Source organism: Ictidomys tridecemlineatus, chromosome 2 (assembly GCF_052094955.1).
Source record: "Ictidomys tridecemlineatus isolate mIctTri1 chromosome 2, mIctTri1.hap1, whole genome shotgun sequence".
NCBI lineage: Eukaryota > Metazoa > Chordata > Mammalia > Rodentia > Sciuridae > Ictidomys > Ictidomys tridecemlineatus.
Window position 1 is genome coordinate 89717607 of NC_135478.1, and position 23269 is coordinate 89740875.

General features: G+C 44.7%; 1 protein-coding gene across 3 annotated transcripts; it reads right to left on the minus strand.

The window, feature by feature from the left end:
• Window positions 1-638: 638 nt before the first annotated feature.
• On the minus strand, window positions 639-22384 carry Wsb2 (WD repeat and SOCS box containing 2). Of its 3 annotated transcripts, none has more exons than XM_078039117.1 (9): window positions 22244-22384; window positions 15478-15646; window positions 8107-8351; window positions 7814-7945; window positions 5510-5610; window positions 3704-3876; window positions 2944-3054; window positions 2716-2823; window positions 639-2058 (listed from the first exon to the last, which is right to left on the minus strand). In XM_078039117.1, the coding sequence occupies exons 1-9, from the start codon at window positions 22254-22256 to the stop codon at window positions 1896-1898; spliced, it is 1215 nt and encodes a 404-aa protein (XP_077895243.1). In that variant the 5' UTR covers window positions 22257-22384; the 3' UTR covers window positions 639-1895. The 3 variants fall into 3 exon arrangements, with proteins under 3 accessions (XP_077895243.1, XP_040145379.1, XP_077895242.1); XM_040289445.1 differs by lacking the exon at window positions 22244-22384 and adding an exon at window positions 15881-15911; XM_078039116.1 differs by lacking the exon at window positions 22244-22384 and having other exon boundaries at window positions 15478-15680.
• Between the last annotated feature and the right edge of the window lie 885 nt (window positions 22385-23269).

Here is a 23269-nt window from a genome sequence, read left to right on the forward strand (position 1 = left end):
CAGTGATGCTTGGCAGTAGCAGGGCTGCAGCTCCCACCAGCCTCAATATGAGGGGAAACCACTGCCGCCCTCCCATGTGCTGCTGAGCTGTTCAGCCTATCGGTTGTGTGAAAAGCACCTCTGATGTGGGTATTTCCAAATTAAAATGGGTTTATGGAGATTCAGCCCCGTGGTAAGCTGAGGAGCATGACATCAAAAGGGAGAAGTAGGTTGGTTATCCCTCCATCTAGAGGGCTCACTAGCAGTTTGAAGCTATTAGCCAAGTGGGCCCCAAGGAAACAAAACCCCCAGGGCTTCGCAGGGCCCTCTCTATGATACTTCAAGATGGTCATGAAACTAAAAAGTTACCAGCCCATTCCTGCCCCTCCCACTGTACTGCTTGTTCTAAAAGGTGATTGTTAAATTTTATTGTTTCTCAGTCCTGGGGACTGAACCCAGATATAGTCTAACACTGAGCTCTATATCATCAGCCCTTTTTAAAAATTTTGAGATGGTCTAAGTTGCCACAAGCCTGGCCTCAAACTTTCTATCCTCCTGTGTCAGCCCTTTGAGTAGCTGAGTTTACAGGGGTGTGCCACCATGCCCAGTTGATTCTTTTTTCTTAATGTGAGAGGAAAAAAAGAAACAGAGCCAAAAGCTTTTGTTTTTGCTTTTTTCTTCAATGAAAGCCTTATTTTGAAATGTTTTTTCTTCAAGCAATGAAGGTGGTAGAGGAGATTCCTCTTGTCTCATAAGTTGTTTCGCTGCCTCCATAAAGGATCAATTAAGAAAGCCAAAGAATAAGATGTTGCATTTCTTTCAAAATAATTTAAAATATATTAGATTTTCCTAAGGCAGATTTTGTCGGAATAAGGTGTTTTGATTAGATAGGTACATGCCACTGAGGGAAAACAGTACTTTTAAGGAGCTATTTTTGTTGGGTAGTTGAAACTGACTAATGAGTCTGATGAGGTCAAGCAGCAAAGACAGATGTTGTACATAGAGTATAAGCTGAAGTGCTGACAACACCAGTTCTTTACACAACGAAGACACATCTTTACCACTGTTCCATTTCAGTACTCTGGTTTTTAGATACCATTGAGAAAAACACAGTTGTACCTTAACATCTGTTTAGAAAATACAAATAAATATGATGCTAATAAATGGCCAACAACTGACAACTCAGTAGCCATTTGAACAGTCATGCATTTAGGAACACATCCTCATATAATCTGACATACAAATTTGTCATCTCCTGCACATGCACACCATTGTTAAAAAAAATAATAATAATAAAAGAAACAGCCAATAGTGTTTGTTATCAGTCAGGAGCACAGCCTCTGATTTCGCCTGTTACTCAGGTGTAACACCTTATACCAAGTGCTCCATGGAAACTTGGTCCTGCTGATCAGAGGGAGCCTGAGGGAGGTAACTTGCCAATGTCAAAGCAGCTCTGAGTACAGCAGGAGGGAACGTTAAACCATGCCACCACTGTACTGGGAACAAGGATGAGTATGCTACGCAGCTCACATCCTAGCTGAGGGCACGTAAACCTTGCCACCACTAAGGAGCAGCTCTAGCGGCCTACTTGAATCATCAAAACATCAATAACTGCACTTTGAATCAAAATGACTACAAGGAGCTCAATATTTGCTTTTCACAAGTGGACTCAAGACTTAAAGTAAGGCTCTGTCTGTCACTGCAGAAGTGGGATTTCCTCCTCTAAGATTGGCTCACACATGCCATGGAGAAGATGACCCATGACCAGTCCATTGGGATCTAGTCTGCTACATTCTCTTCACAATCCCAAAGAATTTCTATTTCAACCCAAGACCGGATGTTTGGCCCATTATTCCAGCTATTCCTTTGCTGGGAAGATTTATTCTGCTACAAGAAAACAAGATGTGCAGCATTGCTTAAAAAGTCCTGTACGTGAGGAATTCTTTCATTTTCTTGGGGATTGGCAGTGCTAGGACTTGGTAGGTTGTTAGGAAACTTCGAAGGGCTTTCCGGCATAAGTGCTTCAGTGAGGACAGGACTCTAGGAGCAGTCCAGAACTGGACATGGCCGTCTCTTGTCCTGGAACAAAACAGACCAACAGGGTCAGAAAGACCTTGCTTTCATTGCAATGGATGTTTCTAATTTGTCCTCAAGTAGCAAAATAGACTCCAGAAGGTGAAAGGCAAATCTGACTAGGAATGACTATGAAGGCTCTGGTGCTGAGGAATGAGGGTTGCTGACAGGTTTTTAACACGTTATAATGTTGCATGTGCCTGAAGCCCAGACCACTCGAGAGGCTGAGATGGGAGGATCACTTGAGCCCATGAGTTTGAGGCCAGCCTTAGCAACACAACGAGACTTTATCAAATACAGAAAACCCTCAAGACAGAGACATTTGACACTAGACACATCTCTGTCAATAAAGACCTCTCAACAAGTTAGATCAAAAGTGGTAAGAGGGAAGAGTGTCACCTACCAAATCCAAGGAGTTAACCTGTAGGGTGTTAAATCCTTTTCCATAAAAATTCTACATCATCCTAATTTGTGTTCCCTTGTAAACCTGGCCCACTGAATTGCAGATCTTTACATTGTGGTTGAATATTAAAAGAGTAAATGATATATTGTCAGAATTGAATATTTGAATTTTACATAATCTTGGATTTCTTTTCTTCCCTTAAAAACTACATGGCACATGCAGCATAAACTGCTCCCCATCTGCTCAGCTAACATACATACCCTGTGGCAATAACTCCACCATGTGGAAAAAACGTGCAGCAAAGTCCATTGGTCATGGGAGCAAATGCCACGGGAGCCTTTAGCTCCAGGGCCCAGATCCTGAGGAGCCTGGACAGGAGAGAGGGGTTCAGTGACACACTAGCCAACCTGGGCCACACCAGGAGGAACATGCTGCCACTACTTTCAAATGCCTGCTCTGAGGCCTCCTAAAGGGAGTTCTCTCGTTACCTGTCGTCTGCCACTGTTGCAAGGTACAGGCCTTCAGGAGAGAAGCACACGGATCTCAAGGAGCTCATGTGGACATCGCTGTCATCCATGGCAGGCTCAAGCTGGGTGTGGCTGCAGAAGTCAGAAATAGGACGGCAGGCTGGGTGTGAAGGCCAGCCTCCTGCTGCAAACACCCCTAGGCAGGAGACCAAACTGCTGTGCTCTGTGCCCTTATGGAAAATCTGGGATTCAGACTGGAAAAAAGGGCCCTTCAGAAGGCCCCAAGAGTCTTGGGGCTGAAGGGTTACTAGCACTTCCTTGTGCTAATTTCCTTATGCAAAGTAGGTCAGCCCTCACTTTAATGCCACAGTACAAACTGAAAATCTTTTTTAGGCTGAGATACATGATAATTATAGGACTACCTATTATTTGCTTCATAAAACAGAAAGACAAAAGGAAAAAGTAGACCAGGTTTATAAGAACATGAAATTCATATTGGAAATTATGTTTTCAATCGAAGGATCTTTCTGAACTTGTTACTACAGTTATTAGTAAGTGGAATTTAGTCACTTTGAGGTTTCATAATGATGAATCCAAATTAGTACAGATGGCTTCCTAAACCCAGAGACTTGCAGACCCTGACAGCAAAGCACTGAGCCACTGCACCTTCTCATCTAGGCCGCTCTTCTCCACCCCAGGCTCCAAGAGGAACCCGTCTAATGCCAGGTAGGTTCTCATCAGCCACCTGACAAGGAAACCATAGTAGGGAATCAGTCCTTACTGGAGTGACCTCAGCCTCTCGCCAGTGTAGGGGTCCCACATAATCACGTTGGTATCATAAGAAGCTGTGACAAGCAAGGCAGAGTCTGGGGAGAAGTCACAGGAGACAACACTGCTTTGGTGGCCTTCTAGCTTCCGGATTAGTGTGTAGGACCGCATGCTCCAGAGGAAGACCTGTGGAGACGAACAGGGGCCTGGTGAGGGGCAGGAACCAAGCACCCAGGACCTGAACAGCAGTAAAAGGCACCAGAATTGCCTCTTCAGGCCCCATGGCCAGGTGAAACCATTCCACCCTCCTCCTCCACAGCCTATCATCCAGGGGGAAACAAAGCAACAGACCTGAATTCATGAGGCACTGAGTGGGCATGGTCAGCTTGGTTGTCTTTATCTCCAGCCCTTTTTTTAAACTTTCTATCTTGAGATAGGGTCTCACTATGTTCCTGAGGCTGACTTTGAACTTGTAATCCTCCTGCCTCAGCCTCCCGAATAACTGGGATTATGCACCTGTGCCACTATGCCCCGCCCAAAGAGTGTTCTTTAATAAGACTAAGCAAGCCAACCTGGAAGGCTGCCAGCTGAAATGGCCCCAGAGGCTTCTGAGCTCTGCTTGAAATAGGGTAACATGTGCTGGGGAAGACTTGAGCCAAATACTACCTTATTGTCACGACCCCCTTGCCCGCAAGGAAGACGCGACTCAGGAATCTTCTTTCAGCAGTTTATTCAGGCCCTTGATATTCTTCTAATGATTCTTCTACTACCCGGAATAATAATTGGATGCCCCTCCCAGCCTTAATAAAGCACCTCGAACCCCAATGCAAAGCTGCCACGTGTACCCTTCTCACAGGGTGCTAGAAAATGACACGCCAACTTTCTCTGATAAGGAGCTGGGAACACGCCAACTCTCTTTGATATGGAGTTGTCCTTCACAGACCACAACGGAGCCAGCGCCATCATGTAATGGCGACCACAGTCCGCAGGAACGGCTCACCACACCTTATTCCACTTAAAGCCAAAAATAGAGGTCAGAGGTGAACTCTGGACCACCCCACAAAGCAGTGACACCCTGATGACATTTTACACCCACCCCTTTCTTAGAGAACCCATGAGAATATACCACAACTCTCTGACCTACCTTATCATTTCCACCCTGAGAATCATTAAAAGTGGCATTTTGTTTTCTCTCCTTTAAGAAAACTCTCATTTCACATAGTCTCACACCTCAAGTGGGCAACCACCTGGGTAGGATCAATAGCAGACCCTTAACCTAACTTTCTGTCAGTTACAGCAAGGGTTCAACACACATGCAAAACCTAAACAGTGGCAAATCACCAAAGGCTTGTTCTTGAGATTCTAATGCCTTTTCTCTCCTTTTTTTTTTTTAAACAACAGGATTAAAGGACAAAGTTCAACAATAAAAGTACCTGATCATGTCATGATCTGAATTCAAAATCCTAGATAAATTCAAACTAGATGATTCAAAGGAAATCTGGATCCAGATGTAGGTTGCAATTTTTAAATCTTAGAATCCAAAGGGAGAAGAGATCCAACAAGCACCAATTCTCTGTTTTGTAAAGGCAAACCACCCCTCAGACCAACTTCCGAACCTTCCACTTCTTGGTCCACATCAGGGTGCCGAGAGTAGTGTGTGTGTGGGGGGGGTGCCAGTCCATCAGCATGCCTTCCTGCTGAGGCCAGCCAGCCGGCAGGTGGATTTTGGCTCTCACACACACAGAGCCAGTGCTTCAGACCCCTATTTCTCAATGAACTGAAGCAGTAGAGGAAATGGCACCCACTGTTGGAGGCTTACCGACTTCTCTCCAGCTGCGGAGCACAGCATACTGCAGTCAGGGGAGATGGAGCAGCAATAAACCCACTGGAGGTGACCTGATAACACCTGAATCTGTTTACCTGGCAAAGAAGAGAAACAAACAGTAAGCCACCCCGCAGAACAACGGAAAAGGGAGGCAGAAGTACCAGTAGTAATGGCCCAGCACCCAATACATCATCCAGTTCTCTCAAGACTGGGCCCAAAGGCTTTGCTGAGAAGGAACTATGTCCAACTTTCATTTAAACATGTAAACAGAAAAGAAGAAAAATAAAACAGCTGCAATCTATTAATATGATATTCTAATGGCCAAGGGAATTCATGGCACCACATAAATCTAGGGAAAAGGGTGAACATAGATCTAACACCTTTTCATAGCAGAAATCCTTCTCTTCAGGTTCCCAACCACCTCAAGTGCTCTGAAGCCTCCTTCCCAACTGACAGTGCTTATCTTCAACTCTCTGTTTAACCTCCATAATGGCTTCCCTCTGGTCCTACGTTGTCTGCTGGAGAAGGGGCGAGGTGTGGAGTAATTACAGGCATAAGCTCTGGAGTCAGATGACTCGGGTTTCAATGCCACCCGGCTCCGCTGCGTACTCAGTTCAGAAGTCCAGTGACTCACGCAATCTCTCCAGGTCTTGGCTTTTGGAAAAAACCTAATGCCCAGGCATAGGGGAGTGGGTGAATTAATGGGGGTATATCTAGTCTGTTAATGTGGATGAAATTAGAGAGACAGACTTTTCTATGGGGCAATGTTTAATGAAAAAAAGCAAGATGCATAGAAATGGAAGGCAGAAATTAACAGTAGGGAAATGTAACAGGGGTCTGTTCACCTTCTGAATATAGCCCTTACTGCTCTAAGGTTTAGTCTTTAAAAATTTTTTTTTTTCTCTTTTCTCCCCTCTCCCCCTCCCTAACAAGTTTAGGAGACAGTGTTCTCTTTTCTTCCCCATGTTAACTGCCCTGGGACACACCACTACAGGAAGGGGATGCCAACATGTCATCAGGGGGCCTGGGACCCCTACCAAAGCACACCTGGAATGTAACCCTTGAAGAGTTTCTTTAAAACCCCCCTGTCCCTTGTGATTGAGAATCACAGCCTTTAGGAAAGAAGTCCCCTGGTGTTTCTTCTTTACTACCAAAGCAATAAACCTTCTTTTTCCTTTTTCTCAAAAACAAAACAAAAAGCACGATGCAGAAAAAATGGGAAGCATATGATCCATTTTTGTGAAACAATGGTCTCCAACACCCATGGATGTAAGTCATGTATGCAGGATTATGTAAGTATAGAAAAAAATTACAGACAGCTATGTAAGTAGGTTCTTAACGTGGGTTACCAGATTGCAAAGGAAGAGAGGAGGACACACAAGAGGGAAGACAGGAGAAAATGGGAAGGAGAAAGCCAAGCAAAGGAAAAAATACAAGAATTTTTATAAACCCATATGTGGTCATACTTAGGAATTTATGAAGTTTTTATGCACATGCAGATATGTACAAGTTAATACTTTTAGAGTGGGTTATGGCCTCTTCAGCCGCCACATCCAAGTGCTGAGAACAGAAGGCGTTAAGGGATCACGTCAGCAGGGCAGATCCCTGGAGCCCCACCTCAACGCCCCCTTTCTCAGGAAGCCCTAGTCGTGGCCTGCACTGCTCTCAGTCATGCTTACCTAGCCCTTCCTTCTCTCCAAGCCAGCATAGGATTCCCCAAGTCACTCTCTAGTCCCTCCTGGGACAGCAAGCTGCCAGGGTAAAGCCCTGCTGTGTTGTATGTTTCAGTAGGGCAACACCACTCCAAGGGGGCTAGTGGGAGCCTGAAACCTGTTGTTTTTTTTTAAACATACCAAGCAGAGACATGCTTTTAATATATCAATGTTCCGTCAGCCCTCTGTGCCCCCCACACTTATAGATTTAACTATCATGGGTGGAAAATATTTTTAGCTGTGTCTGTACTGAATACGTACAGATCATTTTTCCTGTCATTAGAGTGAAGCCACCATTTCCCTTACTGTATTAGGCATTCTAAGTCACCTAGACTTTCAAGCACAGTATGTTGGTTATATGAAATACTATGCTATTTCATATCAGAGACTTGAACAACCACAGTTTTGGGTATCCACAGGGGTCCTGAAACTTGTTCCTTTGATAACTGAGGGATGACTGCACTGTATTTCTTTGGTTTAGGACATCTTTGGGACAAGAAGGGTAATTAGGAAGAGAATGTGAGGTTGAGAAAGGAGTAGATACATTATTTCTGGAGCCTTCAAGTTAGTTTAACCACCTCCCTACCATGTTTATTCAGGTCCCAGATGCGAAGAGTCTTGTCCCGTGATGCAGAGACCAAAATCAAACTGCCACTGGGTGTGAAGCTCAGATCTCTCACAACGTCTTGGTGGCCAGAAAGATTCAAAAGCAGAAGCCCTAAAAGGGGAGCAGAGGACTCAGTCAGCAGAGAGGGGGCACCCAGACTGCCCATCACTCTATACCCCAGGACAACTGGGGACCTGACAGGAATGAGTCATGAACATGCCTCTTGAACATAAATATGCCTGAACACCTTGTGCCAGCCAGAAAAGACCTACCTGTCTGCACCTCCCAAATCTTGATCTGTCCATCATTAAGCCCTGTGGCAAGGATCAGGCAAGAGATGTCTGGCACTTGGGGGTGGTGGCGTGCCCAGAGCTTCCTGCTGGGTGGAGAAGGCCACGGGCTGAAGGCCAAACCCCAAACAATCTGACCACAGTCCAGAGTCTTCTCCTTTGGGCTCCCTCGTCCTTTTGTATCATTTTTGCTGCTTCGGCTTTTGGCTTCGAAACCTTTAGGGATGCTGGAGAAAGCAAAGATTGGAGTCTAAAATTGTTACCAAGTCAATCAACTTGTCATCCTGGGACAGTAACACTCGATTAAAGTCCTAGAAAGAAATGTTGTCTTTTAGTAAATTCCAGTGTGACTTTGTGTCATTTTGGAACTCATGTAACAGAAGCTCCACTGGCCTTGTCTCAGTCCACTGGCAACAGCCCTGCAATGGGGTGACCTGCCGTATGGGATAACTAGATCACAGATGCTCCTGGGAGCTGCACACTTGCTCAGAAAGTTCTCCTGGGTTTTGGTGCGTGGAAAGAAACATGTACTCCATTTTTCCCATGAGAGAGCATACTTATACCATAGGTCTGGAACCAGGACAGACAGAATTAGAGCCTGAACACCAGCCAAGATGTCCCCTTCTATTATCTCAGAAGTCCTCAAAGAGCTGGGAAATAAACCTGTCTAGCCAACAGTTTGTTTAGCAGATGTTGATTTCCACCTTCACCAGTAATAAGGCTCTTCCTTATTTCCACATTCACCAATCAATAATAAAGTTCTTCCAGGTACTTCCTGGTGGGACATCCAGGACAAGAAGCAACCAGAAGAGTAGTCAACAAACAGAAAGAACCACTGCTTACAGGGATACCTCCAGAAGATTTCCTGGCCCGAGCCCCTCCTTTACATTCCTCTCCCTTTTATATCCTCACTCTGTTCCAGGTAACTGAAGCTCACTCCCTGAGTCACTGGGCCCTGCCCACCTCTACGCCCAGAAGACAAAGTCTCAAAGTAGACAGGTCTGGGATTTGGCCTGAGAACAGTTTACTATTTGCAACACACCTTTAGTAAATCCTGCTTTTCTGAGTGACCATGACCACACTCGTGTCCAGCCACTGGGGGAGATGGAGAGAATGCCAGGCCCAGCGCAATCTGACATACTTCAGCGAGGAATCCTACACTCACAGTATCTATGCCCGGACCCCTATTCCACACTTTCCCAGAAGTTCTGAGCAAATCACACTTCTGTCAACTGTATGTTAAAATCAGAAATTTTACCAAGCTCACCTGGAAAATAAGAAGGAAGGAGCCGAGGCAAGTGTGGGCTAAATCAGAGGCTGGCAAACTGTGCCAGGGCCAGCAGTCTGTTTTTGTTTTAACTCTTTCAACAATCCCTTAAGTTCTCAATTTTTAAAAAAATTATGGTTTATTTAACAAATAAAAATTGTATATATTTACAATGTACAACATAAACATGTATACAAGGTAGAGCGGTTAAATCAAGCTCATTTACATATCCTTCACTTCACAAACTTTTTTTCCTCCTGAGAATACTTAAGATCTACTCTTATAGCAATTTTTCAAATATAAATTATTAAATATTGTGTCCATGTTGTACAGAACTCATCCCACTTTAACCCAAACTCTGCAGCCTTGATCAAAATCCCCACCCCTCCCGGCCCTCTGGTGGCCGCCCCCCACTATGCTTCTAGGAGTTCCGACATTTTTTAGATTCCACACATAAACGCGCTTGGTATTTGTCCTTCTGTGCCCAGCTTACTTCATTTAGCATAATGTCCTTCACATTTATCAATGTTGTGAAAATGACTAGATTTAGTTTTGTAAATAAAAGTTTTACTGGAACCCTGCCATTGTCACTTGTGCAGGGGCAGAACTGAACAATCCTGACAGACTTTGTGGCCCATGAAGCCTAAAATATTTACCATTTGGGCCTTTACAGAAAATGTTTGTTGGCCCCTGGTCTAAATGGTCAAATAAGGCTGAAAATATGTTTTTCTGGCTAAACAATCTGAATGTAACCAATGTCTTTTCAGCTGATCCTGCCCTTTCCCTATGTGGCCCTCCTTGCCTGTCCACGCTAACCAGACCTACCTGGCCATGGTGCAGGTGAGTGCCACCTTGAGAAGGACTATAAAAGCAGGCCATGGGAAGAACATCACAGAAGAGCTTGGAAGGTATGTTTTATCTTTTATAAAGTTAGGATTTCTGTATTTGAATTAACTTATTTCTATAACTACTTTATTCAAAATGTATTAAGACACATTTCCAAATTATTTCATTTTAATATTATAAATTGAGTGTTTCTAGAAAGAGGGTCATGAACCACTTAACAAAAGAGAAATGTGCTGAGAACTGCTCAGTTAGGAGACTCTGTTCTTGTGCCATCAACAGTTACAATGTCACTAGGCAAATCAACCTTTTGGGCACCTGCTGGGTGGTTTTAGCTCAATGCACTTCTATCACTAAATCTAAAGAGATAGCCTTGGATCCCACTGGATGAGGGCTCAGTCCCCAAGAACTTCCCTGTCTGCTACAGATGCCTACCCCAAGTCCCAGGATGTTTTCCCTGTGCTTCTGACCCACTGGCTATAAATGAAGGTTCCTTTCCATGACCCCCTCCTCAGATTAAATTAATTGCCAACATGTGGTCTTTCACTGACCAAAACACTGTTAAGCAGGGCAGCACTGTACTCAAATTCTTGCTGTATGAGTAGAGCTATTAACTTTCCCAGGGCTGGGGATGTGGCTCAAGTGGTGGCGCTCGCCTGGCATGCGTGCGGCCCGGGTTCGATCCTCAGCACCACATACAAACAAAGATGTTGTGTCTGCCGAAAACTAAAATAAATAAATATTTTTTTAAAAAAAAAACTTTCCCAGGCTCACAAAGTCAAGGACAGAACTGAAATTAGAACTCAAGTCTTGGGGCTAGGGAAGCAGCTCAGTTGGTAGAGTGCTTGCCTCTCATGCACAAGGCCCTGGGTTCGATCCCCAATACCGCAAAATAAAAAGAAAGAACACAAGTCTTGGGTGTCTTGGGTGAGTACTCAACAAATATTTAGGGATAGGGTGCATGGGAGGTAGGAGGTGGGAGCGTGGGAAGGGGCTGCTGAAGGGAAGGGAGATTCATTAACAGAACTTAGCTTAGCTTCACCTGAAAAGAAAGCTTCCCAAACCTTTTGATGATTATTTGGCTCAATACCTAAAGCAATTCCTAATTTTTTAATGCATTATAATCTTAAGCACATAAATGCCCCAGATCCTTCCTCTCCTGGATTGAGTCCAGAGGTGCTCTACCACTGAGCTACATCCCCAGCTCTTTTATTTTTTAAGACAGGGGTCTCGCTAAATTGCCTAGGCTGGCCATTAATTTTTGATCTTTCTGCACAGCCTCCTGAGTAGCTGGGATTACAGGGACAAGCCAGTATGCCCTGCTCCAGATTCCTGCTTTTATTTTTTGAATCAGGGATTGAACCCAGGTCGCTTAATCACTGAGCTAAATCCCCAACCCTGTAATAAATTTTTTTTTTTTTTTTTTGAGACAGGGTCTTGCTAAATTGCCGAGGCTGGCTTTCAACTTGTGATCCTCCTGCCTCAGCCTCCTGAGTTACTGGGATTATAGGCTGTACCACTGGACCTGATTCCCACTTTTAAAGGTCTTTTAAAACAACAATTATGGGCTGGGGTTGTGGCTCAGTGGTAGAGCACTCGCCTCTCACGTGAGATCCTGGGTTCGATCCTCAGCACCACATAAAAATAAATTAACAAAATAAAGATATTGTGCCCATGTATAACTAAAAAAAAATTTTAAAAAATCACTTCAAGTTACAACAGAGAAATATGGGAAGATCTGGAAATGAAACTAATAATAAAAATTATCCACAATTAATATTCTAAACATTTTACTACAGATTTTAATTTATGTGTACACTCATTTTTTTTTAAAAAATAAATTTGGGATAATATTGAACATACAGTTTTATAGTCTGCTTTCTTCAACAAGCCTTATGGCATGTATTTCCTCAGTTATATTATTCTTCAAGATGTTTGATTTCCCCCCAAAACCAGGTAAGTTCTCATTTAACATATTAGAACTTTTCTCACTACATTAAATAATAAATATACAAAAGGGTTAATATTCAAATGACTTTCCAATTTCCCTTTAGTTAATACAGAAAGAATACTTTTACCTAGAATAATGTACATATTTAGATATATCTAATTTGGGGGTAAACACAGATTTTCTATTTTATTCTATTTTCAAAAAAACCCAAAAAACTTTCAGTCAATAAATTGATATCAGACTTAAGTCTAGATACAAAGGAGAGTCCCCTGCATTTCAAATGGGAGGTTAATTAACAATAAATATCCTCGCCATTACCAGTAAACTGACCACAGAAGAACTGAAGATCATGATTACAAATATGATAGCTTTAATGACTTTACAAATATATGGAAATGTCATAATTAACCAGCCTTTATTACTTAATCTTAAGGTACCTCTGATTTTTTTCACTATTAATTTCATGATGAAAACCAGCACATGTAAATAGGTGCCCCCAGGTTCTGAGATTCCTAATAGTAAGAAGAATTTGTGTGTGTGTGTGGTGGTGGGGGGGGCAGGGGTACCAGGGATTGGACTCAGGACCTGACCCCCTACCACTAAGTCACATCCCCAGCCCACCAGGAGACCATTTTTAAGGTCTTGTCAAATCACCTTCCTTCCAGAAACTGCACAAGTTTACCCCTCTGAAGGTACAGGGGGGAAAAAAAATCAGTCATTTTTTCCCTATATTTTTGGGGTTTTTTTTTCCTAGTTATACATGGATACAATATCTTTATTTTATTTACCCCAGCCCTCTCCTATATTCTCAACACAGAAGACTTCTGTGGCCAAACATGGGGGCTTTTCCCCACACATAAGCAAACAATTCTGCAGCAGGCACCTGCTGGGTGGTTTTAGCTCAATGCACTTCTAACACTAAATCTAAGGAGATAGCCTTGGATCCCTCAGGTTGAGAGCCCAGTCCTCAAGAACTTCCCTTTCTGCTATAGATGTCTACTCCAAGTCCCAGGTTGTTTCCCCTGTGCTTCTGACCCACTGGCTATAAATGAAGATTCCTTTCCATGACCCCCTCCTCAGATTCAATAAATCAGTTAGAGCAGCAGACAGACCTCAGGAAAATGCCTTACTTAAATTTTTACCTGTTTATTATAAAGAATACCAGTAACAGTGGAAGAGATGCACAGAGCAATGCATATAGGAAGGAGCACAAAGACTCAACACCCTCCCCAGGGCCATCAACTTGCAAGAAACTTCCAAGTATTCACTTATCTAGCTCTGAATCCAGTCCTTTTTGGGTTTTATAGAAGCTTCATTGCATAAGCATGGTTAATTACATCATCAGCCACTGGCAATCAACTTCACCTTCAGCCCCTGTCCCTTTCCTGCAAGTTGGGGATGAAAGTCCCAATCCCTTAGTCCTGTCTTGCTCTCTCTGGTGACCAGCCTCCATCCCAAAGTACTTAGGGACAACCAGACAACAATCAACTCAACAGCACACAAAAAGACACTTATCACTGTGGAGATCCCAAGGATTTGAAGAGCTGTGTGCTAGGAAATGGAAACTGGTAATGTCAACAAAGTATTAATAAGAATCACAGTATCACACTCTTCAACCCTAGCAGTGTGCAGATTCTTCTGGCAAACTCTTGTCAGCATCACATACTGTTAGAGAAACAAGTTTCAGACTGAATTATTACAAAACTTAAATCTAACTTGCAATTATAAGAAATGCCTAAAGCAGGCTTAGTGTGGTGGCACAGGCCTGTAATCCCAGTTGCTGGGGAGACAGAGGCAAGAGAATCGCCAGTTCAAAGCCAGCCTCAGCAATGGTGAGGCATTAAGCAACTCAGGGAGACCCTGTCTCTAATACAAAACAGGGCTGGGGATGTGGCTCAGTGGTCAAGTGCCCCTGAGTTCAATCCCTAGTAACCACCCCCTCCACACACACAAAAAAAGGACAGCAATTCAGTAAGGCCCCAAGCAACTCAGTGAGACCCTGTCTCTAAATAAAATACACAAAAGGGCTGGCCATGATGCTCAGTGGTTAAGCCCCCTGGGTTCAATTCCCAGTACAAAAAAAAAAAAAAAAAAGCCTAAATGAGACCCCAAGAACTGGCTGAATTGATTGTACTTCAGAATTCAGAATTCTTGGCCTCTAGCTCAGTGTCAGGCAAATAATTGAAACAAAAGTTCCCAGAATAAATAAGTGCAGACATAGAGTGGCCCCAAGACACACAAAAAGGTACGAATATATCCAACATAATGCCCTACATAACATTTCCTGGGATCTGACTGTTCCAGATAAAGAAAAACTTTAGCATGAGAAACAACCAAGTCAACAAAGAAAAACATTCAATTTTAAAATGGTCTAAAGATCTAAACAGATATTTCTCCAATGAAGATATACAAACGGCCAAAAAGCGAGAGGTGCTAAACACCAGTAACTACCAGGGAAATGCAAATCAAAACCACTGGCATTCAATTTCACTCTCATTAGGATGCTAGGCTGAAATAAAGACATCAAGTGCTGGTGAGGATGCAGAGAATTGGAATCTGAAAGCACAGTTGGCAGGATTGAAAATGGTGCCACCACTTTAGAAAACAGTCTGGCACTTCCTCAGTTAAACATTGAAAACACATACCCACACGAAAACTGTACCCGCAACACTATTCATAATAGCCAAAAAAGAGAAAAGGAAAAAAAAAAAAAAAAAGAAAAAGAAAATCTAAATGTCCATCAATCAATGAAAAACGTATAAACAAAATTTGGTATCTCCATACCATACAATAATTATTTGGCAAATGGAGATGTACTAATACATACTACATTATGAACTATGAAACATTATACTATGAGAAGCTGGTTAAAAAAGCCACATATTCTAAGATCCCACTAATAAGAAACATCCACAATAGATAGATTCAGAAAGATAGTAGTTGCCAGGGACTGGAGGTGTCTCCTGCAGTAAGTACAAGATATCTTTCTAAGGTAAAGAAAAAGTTGAATATGATTATGGATGCACTAAAAGCCACCATATGGTACACTTTAAATGGGTGAATTGTATGGGGTATAAATTACGTCTCAATAAAGTTAAGAAAAAGCGTAGAGTTACGACAACCTTGACAGAACTGAATTTTCCAGTCACAGGATGTTGGGGTTCTGCGAACTCCAGTTTCCTGAACTTTTTCCCTCTGCTGTTTTTGCACAGGGAGTAAGAAAAGGGAGTAAAAAGAAAGGGGAGTAAGTTGGGAAAGTGCCCTTATTCCTTTGGGTACAAGGAGTACTTACAACTGCTCCTCCAGTGGCCAAGGGATCAGCTTGACGATGCAATGTCCTTGAGACCAGGCAAACCAGGAGCCATCTGGGGAGAAGGCGACACTCCAGGTTTCACAGCTCGACTTCCAATCAAATTGGTGGGGGCGCCCGGGCTTGAGTTCTGCCAGCAGCAGCGGTTCCTCTGTGGCAGGAGACAGCATGCTTCAAAAACACTCTCACACCCTGGAGGGCCTCAAGGAAGCTGCATTCTTCAAGAATGTGGGGAACACTATGGATTCCCAGAGGGAGTTGTCATTTAAATGACCTAGGGTAATAAGTGACCACAGGCCACATTCCATCAGGGTTACTCAGTCCCATCCCTCCCAGTTGCCAGTTAACCATGACTCAAGAGTCACCTTTAGGAGGGTGAACTCACTGAATGGAGGCCTCATTTTCCTTTGAATGCCTGAGCAGGAAGAAGGCAGGAGGCATCCAGGCTAGGGCTAAGTTGGATGATGCAAAAATAGTCAGATATGTTACCCATGCTAGATGGTTCCACCACAGCAAGGCCACCAATGTGTTTCAGGTCTCCTCAAATAACCTAATCTTGGGAAAAGGTATGGGGTATGGCAAGGCTCATTCCCAGCACTCCCCCATCAGGAAAGCTAAGCTCCGACAGCCCTTGCCCTGGCTTTTCTTGCTCAGATCTATTGGTTAGGCCTTCCCTATCTCCTTTAACCCAGATCTTTCACAAGTCTCCCAATCTTCCCACCCCTAGAGAGCCTGCCAGAGCTGAAAACATTCATCACACCACTTTCCCCTGCAAATACATTCCCAGACTCCCACCAGCCTACATAATACAACAGCTGAGCCCAGGCTTCTTCTACCACACCTAGGACTGCCTCCTTTCCATTACACCTCTCGCACTGCAGGCCACACAAGTCTGCTAGACATTCCCTTTCAAGTTCACACCTAGACTTACAACTGAAACATCCTCCATTATCATAATACCCTGTTTAATTCTCTTCTGCAACCAGCATTTAATCACTCTCTTCCAATACCACCAAGATGATTTCATCTTTATTTCTCCCAGGGCCTCTTGTGACGGTAGGTACTGCACAGGTACTTCTTTATGGACTGAACTGCAATTCCTAGTTCAATCCTGTAATTCTGAAAGATGATTCTGCATGGCTGATAAGTTCTGTAAGCTAAAGGCCTTCAGAATGGATTTTATGGCCACTAGCATCATGATACACGCTAAGAGAAAAAGTGAGTTCCATTTTGGATGAGGTCACTTCCATATGTACATGTTCCACTTCAAGAGTTCCAGACTTTGAACTTTTATGGCTACAGATAAGATACTAACTTAAACCACCTATTTTTTAAAAAATATTTTCTTAGTTGTAGATGGACATAATACCTTTATTTATTTTTTTATGTGGTGCTAAGGATCGAACCCAGTATCCCACACATGCTAGACAAGCGCTATACCACTAAGCCACAACCCCAGCCCCAAACAACCTATATTTTAAGCTCATCTTTTTAAGTCTTCCTACATTACCTCTCTGAAATCAGGATGTATTTTATAATCGACAACTTTTCTTAAATAGGCAGTATTTTTGTTTTTCATTTGTAGTTCTGGGGATTGAATCCAGGGCTTTGCAAATGATAGGTAACACTCTACCACTAGCTATGTCTCCACCCTCCCCCTTTTTTGTGTGTGTGGTGCTGGGGATTGAATCCAGGACCTTAAGCACCAAGGCAAGCACTCTACCAACTGAGCTATATTCCCAGCCCTTAATTTTATTTTTGAGACAGGGTCTCACTAAGTTTCCCAGGCTGACCTAGAGCTTGTGATCCTCCTGCTAAATTAGCCTCTGGAGCAGCTGGGATTACAAGTCTGTACCACTCACACCCAGGGCAATAAGCAATATCCTTTTTCTCAGTGGCACATAATGGAAATACAATCCAAGGTATCTTGAAATCAATGCAACACATGGTAAAGAAAAAAACACACATACACACACATTTTTTCCAGTATATGTACCACAGGAAAAAAAAAGGGGGGGCTTTTGTTTTATAAAATCAATGTGGCGAAAAATTCTTTCTATAAATGTGATTTTAATAAATGATATCAGGCCTCTGTAAAGAGAACATCCATTCCTGGACATCTTATTGAAATCTAGGCTTTCATATATTTGATCTGTCTAAATTGGTGTCTGTGCAGACCAAAGTTTTGTTTTGTTTTTGGTAATGGGGATTGAACCCCAGAGGGTGGGGGAATGATTAACCACTGAGTCACATCCCCAGCCTTTTAAAAAATTTTATTAGACAGGGTCTCCATGAGTTGCTAAGTGCCTCACTAAATTGCTGAGACTGACTTTGAACTTATTATCTCCAGCCTCAGCCTCCCAAGCCACTGGGATTACAGAGCATGTGCCACTGGCCCGGCCTGAGGTCATTCTTCCTAGAAATTTGTGTGTGTGATCCCTTCCTTTGCACAATCCCATCTGTATGAATTCACTTTTGTGGATGTGATGTTCATATGGTAAGAAGTCTCCTTGTATTCTAAATCCAACACAGGTCTCTTGATGTTATTCAGGAATATGCCACTATTTTCTTCAATGATACTATTTTTAGATATTTTCTTATGGTGACATAAACCCTAATCTACTAATGTTTTTTTCATGTAGTCCAAGAATTCCACTGGGGGTAATTTTGTCCCCTGAGGGCTTGTCACAGTGTCTGGCAACATTTTTAGTTGTCACCACTAAGGATGTCACATCTGTTATGTAGAGGCCAGGGATGCAGCTCAATATTCTACAGTGCATGGGACAGACACCACCACAAAGTATTATCTGGCCCAAAATGTCAATAGTGCTGAGGTTCAGAAATACAGATGTAGTCAAATTAAATGATACTGACTAGGGGCTGGGATTGCGGCTCAGCGGGGCCCTGGCATGCACAGGGCCTTGGGTTTGATCCTCAGCACCACATAAAAAAATGAATGGAATAAAGGTATTGTGTTCAACTACAACTAATAAATAAATGACACTGACTGATCTGGAAGAACATTTCAGTTGAGCTGGAAGAAAATTCCTTTAATCCATCTGATCATGTTCATATTCGGTTCACCCCCTCTCCTAAATGCTCATTATCCATCCCCATGACCACGTTCCACACACACTATTAAATAGGTTACACTGATTTCTTCTACCTCCCTAGTCAAACCCATTAGCAAGTTCAGTCAAGTCTGTTTCCAGATTTGTCTACTTCAACCCATCTCTGTGGCTACTGTTCTAATCCACCTGGCATCATCTCACCTGCCCACCAGGCCGCCTTCCATCTGCTCTCCTTGTTTTCACTCTAGCCCCACCATCCCTCCTCACTTCCCACTTCCTAGAATAAAATTCAAACTCCTGCCTGCCCTCAAAGTCCTGCAATACCTGGCCCCTGCCTCTCCTCTCCCTGCTACATCCAGGACCCTGGCCATCTACGGCCTGACTGTGCTCAGCTACCTAAGGGCCTTTGTACCAGCTACTCACTTGAGGATGCCTCTCTGTATCTGGTACCTTACCCCAATGACAACTCCTTCTGGAGTTCTCTGACCTTAGTCAACTTCACCACTAGATTGGCATGTCTCGCCCACTACCATCCTGTCCACTACACTGTAGGACCCTTGTTTATTCCCAATGCCAGCAGAGTTCCTGGCAAACAGAAGGCAGTCTATAAATATTTGGTGAATAAATATACAAAACGAAGTCCCTTAAACTACTATGATGCTTTAAGACAAACATTTCACATGAAATCCTTTTTCAACATCAGCCTCCTGAAAATGTACACACTATTTCTGTGATTTAGGAATTCAATCTCTCTTGCTATTTTGGTTCAGGAATTCAGGCGCTACAAGAAGAACGAACCCAGTGACTCCTGTTAAGGAGTCTGAACCCAAACTAAACTTGGCTACTGGAAAAGAAAACCATAATTAGTGCAGAACTTGAAAAGAAAACAAAACAGAGCCGAGAGGACCAGCTTCATCTGGGATTGTACCTGCAGTGGCCCTTCTTGGTTTGAAACAGAGTTTTAACTGAAAAATATTGGATGTGTTTATAGTATACCACCCGGTGTTTTCACATACGGTATGCATTACATCACATACTTTCTTTTGTAATAAAGCACTTACAAATCTCTCAGCAATTTTCAAGCATTCAATATAGAGTTCTTTATTAACTATAGTTACCATAATGTACCACAGATCATTCTGAACTTATTCCTCCTAAATTTTGTAACCTTTAACCAACATTTCCCTAATATCCGCCGACACATACACACACCTTTAAGGGTCTTCCAATTAAACAGTGGATATGTTTGGACAATCAGGTCAAATGGAAAGACATTTACTATGGATTCTCTTCCTTGCACAAGACTTAGCCTTAACAGATATCAGGAAGCTCAGAGAATTTTCCTGCCTCAGGGCCTTTTTGCATTAGCCATATCATGGGCCCTGGAAGATTTGCCTGGCTGTTCCATTATATCATAGGGAACTCCCTGTTTCTAAAGTAATCTTGTCATTTTCCTTTACCCATTTAATTTTCTGGTTAATTATCACTATACTTTGACTGCTATCATGTATTTATTGTCTATCTTTTCCCCATCCCACCTCAACTTGCCTTCCTCTTCACTGCTGTTGGGCTGCTCTGCTCAACACAGTAAGCACATGTAGTTACTGACCACTTAAAATGGGTAGCAAGTCTGGAGACAGGCTGTTAAGTATAAAATACACACCATATTTTGAAGACACAGTACAAAAAGACACTGAAATAATCCAATCATTTTTATTTGATTATATAAATGAATCAAATTGCATCATTGTAATTTAGATGTAGTGGTCTGGATATAATTTTTAGATTAATTTCTTAAAAATTGTTTTCTTAAAAAAATGTGGCTATTACCAGAACTTTTAAAATTACCTATATGTATGTGGCTCTTATTCTATTTTCCTTTTTTGGCAACACTGGGAATTCAACCTAGGGACTCACACATGCTAGGCAAGTGCTCTACCACTGAGAAACATCATCAGTCCTTTTTATTTTTTGAGACAGATTCTCATTAAGTTGTCCAGGCTGGCCTCAAACTTGCACTCCTCCTGCTACAGCCTCCTGAGTACCTGGGATTACAGAGTACATCACACTCTGCTCTATACTTTATTTCTATTGGCCAGCAACAGCCTAGAGAATGCCTTGCACATAGTAGACACTCAATAAATGTTTGAATAAATAAATGAATTAAAACCATTGCTCTGAAGATTTCCACTATTGTCCATTGTAATCCCTTTACAATACACTTTATTCAGTTTGAAAGCAACACAAAACTCTGACCTTTAAAAAAACAAAAAACAAAAAAACCCCAAAAAACAGTAGCTTGGCAGCTCTCAACAACTTTGCCCACACTGGCAAACACAGCTGTCAATCAGTAGGAAAAACCTCAGAACTGGAAACGGATTCCTGTTAAAAAAAGGCAGGTTAGCTTCACATTGCCTTTCAGATTTAACTATAAGGAATCAATGGAAAAAAACTGCTATAAAAAAGATACTCTAGACCCTGGAAAACAGTAATGGGCCATTTAAAAGGAGTTCTATGGGTAACACAATCACTGAAAAGAAAGCCCTTATCTAGATGGGAACTGGAAAAAGCTGCCTCTACACCTTTTTGACTGCCTGGCTCCAGCAAACAAAGAAATGTCACTTCCTAAATTAAAAAGTAACACCACCCCAGGGAAATCCTGGTTGGCAACCAACCCACCCACAATAACCAGCCACCAGCAACCAAAATGAAGACTGAACTTCACTGCAAGATGCTCTCTGGAACAAATTCTGAGCCTTTGGCCTGGACCCCTTCTGAGAAGTTCCCTTAAGGAAACCGCTTTTAAATCTTCAGTTAAGGACTCTCAGAATAAATCTCGAGTCCATCCTAAATTTCTTTATACACAGGGAAGGGGGCAAGGAGGTTAGACCAGGTAAACCTAAGGGATGCGCCTGGAGGTTTGGGCCTTTGTACAACCACCTCACCTTTTCCACTGAGACGGGGATGTTCATCTGAACTGGATGAAAGTGCATCCAATATTCTGGCTTCCACTTTTTTTTTTCCTGATAGTAAGGGGTGTTAACAAGGACAGGGCGAGCACTAGACCTCATGGCTTTTCTAAACTTACATGATCCTAAGTGTCACTAGGGATCAGCATCCCCAGCCCCAGCCCCACCCCACCGAATTAACTCTCGGGAGGAAGCGGCTCGGCATGTAGTTCGAACAGGGCCCCAATTCGTGGGAACAGGCAGGCCAGGAAGCACCCAACCACCCACCCAGGCAGGCACTATTATTAAACGTCGTTCAGGGACAAAACCGAGACGTGGGGGGGGGGGGGGTTAAGCGGCTTGTCCACGAGCGCGGCCGCCCAGCGCGGAGGGCAGAGGGCCGACTCCCACCCAGGCTGCGAGCGCGTCAAGGGCCTCTGGGCTACCGCCCCCTGGGGGTCCGTCTAGGGCTCGGCGCTCCACACGGTCCCGGGGCTGGGGCTCCCAGGCCCAGCAGCCCGTCCGCCCAGGACCAGGGGACCGCAGGAGTCGGGTGGCGGCCACTGACAGCGAAAGTGAAACAAAGCTGGGCGCCAGCGCGCACCCTGCCACCCGGCCCCGCGCCCTCTCGCGCCCGCCCGCCGCCAAGCCACCGCGGGGTCCCCGCCCTCCCTGGGCAACGGGCCTCGGCTCCGCGCGGCGGGAGCGGGCGCGCCCGGCCCGACTCACCTCCGGCCTCCATGGAGGACGCGCGCTGTTCGCGCGGCAGGCGACGGGCGCCTCAGCCCCCCGGGCCGCTGGCCCTCATGCCGCCCCCGCGCCGCCCACCCCCGCGCCGGCCCCGGCCCCGGCCCCGGCCCCCTCCCCGGCCCCGCCGCTGCCGCGCCCGCCGCCACCCGGAGAGGCCATCAGCTGCTTCCCGTCACATGGCGGCGGGCGCGGGCGGGGACGCGCGGGGGCGGGGCGGGCAGGATAACAGCGGGGGGTGGGGACGCGGCGGAAGGAGACGGGGCGGGGCCGAGAGTCGCGGCGGAAGGAGACGGGGCGGGGCCGGGGGCGGGGCCGAGAGCGCGGCGGAAGGAGACGGGCCGGGGGCGGGGCCGAGCCGAGACCGCGTAAAACGAGCTGGCCGCGAGGGGTCGGCGTGGGCCTGGGAGGAACGCGGGCGTGATCCGCTCTGCGGGCGGGAGTGTCGGGGTCGCGAACCGGGAGAAACTGGGCAGGAGGGCTCACGAACTAGCTAAAACCTGCGTCGTGGGGTGGGGGTCGGAGGGAAAGGGGGCGATGAGAGCTAGAGAAAGGCCGGGGACGTCGGGGAGGTGGGGGACGAGAGGCAGTTGGAGAGCGGGGTCTGGGGAATGCCGACGGGATAGTGGGGCGCGGGACCCAGGCGGAATGGCGTGGAGGACGGAAGTGGGGCGCGGGCCTGGTGGGGGAAGAGGGGCCGGAATGGAGATAGGGTGGTCGCTGAGCAGTGGGCCGAGGGTGGTACGGGAGGGGGGGAGAGCAGGTGCGTGGAACTGAGCCCCCTCCCCCGAGAGTGTCACCTCGTCCGCCTTTTTTCTACCTAGCCTTAGGCACTGCCCCTTTGAGGTCAGTTGGCTCGCCTCGGAACTTTAAGGAGCCCGGGGAGGAGTGAGGAAAGGAAACTGAAAAGATGGCTTTTCTAAGTTGCCCTGTCCCCAATAGTCGTTGATGGCCTTGGAGTTTCTTACTGCGTCCAGCCAGTTTTAGTCTCCAAAGTGCTCTCCACTT

Coding starts and splice junctions, on each gene's coding strand:
- Wsb2 (XM_078039116.1), bottom strand. CDS start 15,665: ATGCTGTCTCCTGCCACAGAGGAACCGCTGCTGCTGGCAGAACTCAAG. Junction 7,946..8,106: donor GATTTGGGAGGTGCAGACAG/GTAGGTCTTTTC, acceptor CTCCCCTTTTAG/GGCTTCTGCTTTTGAATCTT. Junction 3,877..5,509: donor CCGCAGCTGGAGAGAAGTCG/GTAAGCCTCCAA, acceptor TCGTCTCCACAG/GTCTTCCTCTGGAGCATGCG.